Raw genomic sequence first — 7523 nt, 5'->3', positions numbered from 1 at the left:
TACTGCCTTCTTGATCTCTTCTGTGGTCTTGTCTGATGTATATAGCAAACCAATAGACTTGTGTTTGTTGATCTTGTAACTCACCACTCTTCCGTATTCCTTTATCGCTGCCAGTACTCCTGCCGTAGAGCTTTTGGGGTTTTCATTGTATAGAATCATGTCATCTGCAATTAGTGGTAGTTTCACCTCCTCCTCCTCTCCCTGTCCTTCTGCTGCCTTATGTTGTTAGCTAGGACTTGTTGACTGTGAAATATTGAAGCAATACAAGGTCATATAAAGTGAAAAGTGGTCATGTTCCCTTTCTTCCATTGAATCCTGCTCCCAGAAATCATCTCTGGCTGCATTTGGTGGGTGTGCCCCAGACCATAAATGCTCATCATACTCGTCATAGGGTTCTGATCTCTCTTTACAGTATAGTAGTACAATCAGACTGTGCTCCTCTATAGTTACCTTCTACATTGCAGCTCTGTTTCCATGTCAGTACTCATTATTTTTATTGACCTTGTGGTGGTCTGTTTTTATCACATGTAGCTTAAATCTCACATTTGATGGCTATATATATAAGTTGTTTCAATTTTTGCAGATAGGAACAGTCCTAAAATCAATTCCTCCTGTGCATATCCACTTGGGAAAGCCCTAATGGTGTCCCTGGGAGCCCCGGTGGTTTAGTGGTTGCATGTTGGGCTGCTAACCACAAGGTCAGCAGTTGGGAACCACCGCCTGCTCTTCTGGAGAAAGACGGGGCTTTCTACTCCATAAGGAGCTACAGCCTTGGAAACCCACAGGGGCGGTCTGTCCTGCCCTACAGAGTTGCTGTGTCTCAGAAGTAGCTCAATGACAGTCATTTTTAAAAAATCATTTGATTAGGGGCTCATACAACTCATCACAATCCATGCATACATCAGTTGTGTAAAGCACATTTGTACATTCATTGCCCTCATCATTCTCAAAACATTTGACAGTAATTTTTCATGGTTCTCTGGAGAGGAAACTCCTGAAAGTGCTGTGTAATTGTTGAGCTAAAGGGCAGGTATACCTTTGTGTGTGTGTGTGTTTCCCTTACATAATATACTCCACAGTGAAAGGTGAGACCGCAGTTCATGTTCTCTCTCAAACATTTGTATAAAATTGTTTGTAGCATTCTTCACAATAAATGAACATTCTCATCATTCCATTCTGGCTGCTTGGTTTCGTTAAGCTTGCTTCTTTGATTGCCCCTTACATTCTCATCATCATTTCAGAGTAATTGGTGACCATTTGGTCTCATGTAGGTGGTATTGATATATATATTAAGGAGCACAATCTTTATAAGTCATATCCCTCATTTCACACTTAATATTGTTAACTGACTTTTTATAAATTAAAGAAGTCAGACTTTTTTTCATGGCACAAACAAAATTCCATTCATAACAAAAGAGTGTCAAACCAGTCTTTCTCTCGTCACAGAGGCCCAGCCTACTAACTGGGAAGCTTTTTAAATTGTTTGTTTTTGTTTGTTTTTTTTTTTTTTTCTTTCGGAATTTTTTGGATTTTTTTTTTCCATTTTTTTTTTTTCATCCAATGGGATCAGACCGTCCAGTTGCTAACTTTGCTGCTCTGTGGTTAGCAGCATGTTTGGAGATACTTTATCGTCGCACATGTCATCTCCCTAAGTCACCTCAGGGCCTGCCTGTGGATCCTTAGTGGCGGAGGTTCCAGCTGTTGAACCTCTTCCCTCCTGATGAGCACTCAGGATGTCTTTGCCTTTGCAAATACCGCTGCAGTGACCATTGCAACATCCCTACAGGAGGCCCGTGGAATGTGCGCCAGGCTCTGCATGTTGAACATTTGATATAATCTTCTCATCGTGTACCATAGGGTCATGGTATTTGCACACAGAGTCTGTGGGAGGAGGTAGTTTATTGTCTTACATCTTTGTGGATGCTTTCCAAACTTTTTAAATGAGCTTCATTTAAAAGCAGTATTACCATTGTGAACGAGTTTAAGATAAGGAAAATTTAGAAAGGAAAAACCCCAAATTATTCTCCTACTTTATAATAATACCTGCTTTTTAAATTTTGATTTCGAAATGATCATAGATCCACAGGAAGTTGCAAACATAGTACAGAGAGGTCCCATGTACCTGTCGCCCAGTTTCTCTCTGTGGTTGTATCCTACATAATTATCTCATCAAAACCAGGAAATTGACATATATATGGTGGTGTGTGTGTATATAAGTCTGTGTCATGTTATCTCATGAATCGTGTCATGTCATCCATCTGTATTACCACAAGATCTCTCTCATCATGTTTCTTTTACTGTAACTCCCAGTCCTTTATACTCACCATCCCTAATCCCTGGCAGTTACTAATCTGCTCTCCAGTTCTACAATTTGTTATGCAAGAGTCCTGGGTAATGTCAGTGGTTAACTTACTCAGCTTTCCAACTGAGCGTTTGCAGGTGTTCGTTCATTCAGAAGCAACTAGAAGAAAAACCAGCCACTTTCAATGTTGTGAAAATGTCAGTACTACCCAAATCCATCTATAAATATAACACAATTCTGATCCAGATAGTAGCATCATTCTTTAAAGAAATGGACAAATGAACTACCAACGTTGTGTGGAGAGGAAAAAGACCCAGAATCAGTAAAGCAGAACTTCAGAAGACAGCGGCAGGAGGCCTTCTATGCCCGAATCTGTCTGTTCTACAGCTACCGTCGTTAAAACCCGCCTGAAAGCAGTACAGTGGTAGATAGGTGGGCCAATGGAGCAGAATAACTCACTGCTGTTGAGTCCACTCTGACTTGTAGTGACCCTGTAGGTGGGCAGGCGGCAGAAGTGAAGTTATAGCCTAGAGGCAGTCTGGCGTTAACTCAAAGGTTGGGGAAGATAGTATTCCTCAAGAGGGAGAAGAGGAAGCGAAGGAAGGGAGCAGACACTGGGCAAGCTTCTCAGAGGCTTGATAAATAGTTTAAGTTGTGGATATAAAATTAATGATCTGAAAGGTACATCCCCACCTAATTCACATTAAAAGGTTGTTTTTTTTAATCAGCTATTGAAAACCCTATAGAGTACAGTTCTGCTCTGACAGATATGGACTTGCCAGGAATTGGAAACAACTCTACAATCGTGTCTTCGTTGTTTTCTAATATACATGGAATCATACAGTCTGTGACCTTTTGAGACTGGCTTTTTCCATTCAGCACAATACTCATGCAACCCAACTAGTTTGCTGTGCTTGTCACTAGTTTTGTCCCTTTTCTTTTGCTAAGTAGTGTGCCATGGTCGGGAAGTCCCATCTGTTTAACTTACCCCACTGCACACATACGTTGAACAGATTTGAACGTGTCTGTGGGGATATGAGTAGGGAGTTAGAGGTCAGGGCTTGAGATTCTTTGTGGATTCTGATGATGCTTCATTGCATGGGACACTCCAGAGTTGACAGAGTCTGCTTATAGCCATGATCTCACTTTGCTTGTCCTCATTTCCTTCAGGTTTTCACAGGGAGGAGTAAGGCTTGGAATTAGGGAGTCGTGATCAGTGTTACATAAGAGGAAGCAGCCGGGCTGAGCTGATCCTCCAGGATCCTTGCTCTTCTGGTTCCAGGTAGTCAAGCATCTTTGGCAAGAATGGTTATAAGGATGTGCATTCATTGGTCTCAGCAGTACCATAGTTAGGCTCTTTGTATCGTCGTAAGAAGGGCTCTGTGTCCTGCTGCCGGCTCCGGACCTAGCATTATACAGACCCCATCTCCTGCCCCACATCACATGGCAGATGGACACCCCCCATGTTAGAGTGGACCGGTAAGCTCACGCTTACCTCGCTGCCTGTGGTCTTGACCAGCTGTCTGTTCACCCTAGATCAATGGCATTGCTCTGGACAATAAGTCTCTGAATGAATGTGAATCCCTGCTGAGGAACTGCCAGGACTCCCTGACCCTCTCTTTGCTGAAGGTAAGCCCTGTTTGAGCCTGGCTCTGTCTTGGCTGTCTGGGGCGGGAAAAGACCAAGCTTCTCTTCAGCGTCGCTGGTACCCTTTTGGTTTACACAGTGGTATTTACCTCGGAGTAGGACTGCTGGGTCATTATCTGGTAATTCTGTGCATGAATCTGGACTAAATCCTTGTTTAAAAACAAAAACAGTTATAAAGAAAATTTGGGGGATGATCAGGCATATTTGAATATGGACTGGATAATTAATTGATGTTAGGAAAGGGTTGCTAATTTCTGTGGTATAATGGTGGTATTGTGGTTACATCTGTTAAAATTGTTAGTGGTAAAGTCAAAATATTTATAACCTATTTTCAAGTGTTCTTTTTAAAATATATATATATATATTTTTTCAAAGTCCTTCAATATAGGTATCTCCCTGTCATTGAATTGATTCTAACTCATAACTCATAAAACCCCTAGACCATCAGGCACCTTCAATATAGATATAGACAGGATAGAAAACAACTTGGTGAAACAGTGTTGAATCCAGACAGCAGGTTAATAAGTGTGTCCTGTAGTTTTCTACAGTGTAGAAAAGCATTACAATAGGAATTTGGGAAAGATAGGTCCATACATTTCATTCAGGAATGTATATATTTTTATTATGTTATATATAAAATACAATTTTACCATTTTAACAATTTTTAAACGTGCTATTCCGTGGCACTAATTATAGTTACAATATTGTGCAGCTATCACTGCTATTTGTTTCAAAACATTTTCTATGACCTCAAACAAACCATGAATCTGCATCTGTGTATTCTAGGTAGTTCATAAAAGTGGGATCTGTGACGAGTATATCTCACTCAGCATAATGAGTCCAAGGTCCAGCCCTGTCGTGGCTTGTATTGGGACTTCATTTATCTTTATGGCTATTAGATTCCATTGTGGGGTTAGAGTACATTTTGATTGTCCCTACATCGATTGTTAGATGTGTTTTCCGCCTTTTGGCTATTAGGAGTGCTTCTGTAGTGACATTTGGTGGGCAGTTAGATGTTTTGAGTCCTTGCTTTCAAGTCTCTGTGATAGATACCTAGAAGTGGCACTGCCGCATCATTGGGGAATTTAAGGAATCCTGATAGGGTACACACTAGGCTGCAAATCAAGGTCAGCATCAGCCACTCTTCAGGGGAGAGGCGACACTGCCTACTCCCATAAGGATTGGCAGTCTTAAAAACCCTACACAGGGTTGCCATGAGTTGGCATCAACTCAGTGGCAGTTGGCTTGATTTTTAGATTTATGGTCATTCTCTATCTTTTTGAGGAACTACGGAACGGTTATCCAGTGGCCGTCCCATTTCAAATGAAGGGCTCCAACTAAGAGATGTATTTTTTGATAATGCAGTTTTACTTTATGTTTATTCATTTGTTTTTGTTTAAATGTGCAGGACACCATGCAGGTTACTTCAGAAAGTGCTCACATGCTCTTCAAAATGGCCAAGGCCATGAGCAGAGCCAGTGGACAGCCTCACCTGTCAGAAGGAGAGGTGGTGCGTGCACACGTGCATGTGCACACGCATGTGCGTGTGTGTGCATGTGTGTGGGTGGGTGTGCACATGTGCGTGTGTGCATGTCTGTCTGACTGTCAAGGGTAGTGTGGCCTCCTCCTGGTCACTGCTCTGTCTACAAGGATGGTATACACTGAACTCCTTCGGTCTCACCTTCTCCCACTCCTATGAAACTGTCTGCCTAGGTGTTCCCTCAAAACTCCTCATGGAGTGGCCAGAACATATGTGAAAACCTCAAGGACTCGGAAAAGACATTGAACTTTCGAATCCACGGCCCGGAGGTGCAGGCTCACAATAAACGGAACTTGATGCAACACAATAACTCCACACAGACAGACATCTTCTGCCTGGACAGGCTGGAGAACAGGAAAGAGAACACACCCCCAGGAGCTAGCAGCTCCTTCCTGAACAAGCCTTTCTCCGGGGGGCCCTTTCAGGTCTCCCCCAAGACCTGCACCAGTGCCTCTGAGCGCAGCCTGAGCTCCTTCCGCTCGGACCCATCCGGGGAACACAGCTATGGGCTGGCGGAAGCTCGTAGCCGACGGTCCCTGTTGCCCTTTGAGACGGAGGTGGGTCCCTGTGGGGTGACAGAGGTCGTCTTGGACAAGGCAGAGCCCGAGAGCTCTAACAGTGGTGGGACCTGGCCCAAGGCTGTGCTCAGCTCAATGGTAGAGCCTGAGAAGCTCTCTGTTTACAAGAAGCCAAAGCAAAGGAAGTCCATCTTTGACCCTAATACTTTCAAACGACCTCAGACACCCCCTAGAATAGACTACCTACTTCCGTACTGTGGGCCCACGTATCCCCCGCAGGCTTCCAAGAAAGTGGAGCCTTTGACACCCCCAAAACCTCCCAGGAGAAGCAACTCCATTAAGTTCCACCACAGGCCAGAGACCAGTTCTGAGTCCGAGGCCACGCTGGTAGGCAGCTCCCCATCCACCAGCCCTCCAGTGGCCCTGCCACCTGACCTGGACCCTAAGGAGCCCCTTCCCTCATCACCGCCTCGCAAGGCCAGAGTCCGAATTGCTTCCAGCTACCACCCAGAAGGGGACGGAGACACCGACCTACCAGCCAAGAAACCTTGCGATGAGGACCTCACCTCCCAGAGGGTGTATGAGCTGGGGCAGAAGCGCTACCGGCCCAAGTCTGCTCCCGGCTTCCGGCCCATGCTGGCTTCAGTGGTCCCCCCTGTGCAGGGCCTGGAGGTAGGACTGCCCTAGTGCGGTGGGGTGAGGGCCTGGTGGCTGCTTCACCCAGTGGTTTAACACCACTAACTGGTGCTTCGCTCTGGTGCCTTTGCTTTTATCTAGGTGGGGAGGCCAGTGGGAACCGGCAGAAGAGTTTGGAAAGGGAAATGACAATCTCCCCTCGAGATTGTCAGAGAGGGGTACTTGAGGGTAGCATTCCTCAGCAGGCAGCTTTTGCCCTCTCCACCAAAGCCTCGTGGGTAGACTGGCCTGGCAGCGTGGAGAGAGACGCCACTGGCAGGGCGCCATGATTGCCTTGGTGCTTGGTTAGCTTCTCGAAGGGAGACCTGGGCGTGGCTGGAGATAGCATTTGAGGAAATGATTCTCACTGTTCCCAGCAGATGAAGTGTTTGCCACAACTGTGCCAGTGTGTTGAGTTGTTTTGTGTGCCTGATACACACTTGTGCGCTTACCTTGTTCCCACGTGTTGTTGTTAGCTACCCTTGAAAAGCTAACTCAACATGACCCCAAATGCAACTCTGCTGCCTGTAGTTTTTTACTGGCTGGTTTTTTGGTAGAGGACCAGGTCTGTCTTTTTAGTCCACTTTAGTTTGGAGGATTGAAGAAACTTCTTCAGTAGCATAGAACCATGCGGGCTTTCACTGACAGATGTGTGGTAGTGGCTGTGCATGAAATACATCGGCCAGAACCAAACTAGGTCTCCTGCATAGAAGATAATAATTTACCACCGAACCACGGACTGCCACCGTTTTACACATATAATCCAATTATTTGAAAGAACAGATTTTTCCCCCCACCTTCTTTCTAAAGCTTTATTCTGAAGTAAAAAGATGCATGCATG

General features: G+C 44.8%; 1 protein-coding gene across 1 annotated transcript in view; it reads left to right on the top strand.

Annotated features, from left to right (window-relative positions):
• The window catches only part of DLG5 (discs large MAGUK scaffold protein 5), a 191815-nt gene that overhangs the window by 148070 nt on the left and 36222 nt on the right, over positions 1-7523 (top strand). Inside the window, exons 15-16 of the mRNA XM_045291700.1 lie at positions 3839-3931; positions 5663-6679. Of these exons, the coding sequence (XP_045147635.1) occupies positions 3839-3931; positions 5663-6679 (1110 nt within the window). The remainder of the gene's footprint in view (positions 1-3838; positions 3932-5662; positions 6680-7523) is intronic.

Source organism: Echinops telfairi, unplaced genomic scaffold, assembly GCF_000313985.2.
Source record: "Echinops telfairi isolate 266 unplaced genomic scaffold, ASM31398v2 ScPeMD7_70;HRSCAF=299, whole genome shotgun sequence".
NCBI classification, from domain to species: Eukaryota; Metazoa; Chordata; class Mammalia; order Afrosoricida; family Tenrecidae; genus Echinops; species Echinops telfairi.
The sequence above is the reverse complement of the archived record's forward strand: the minus strand, read 5'-3'. Positions and strand labels throughout refer to the sequence as shown.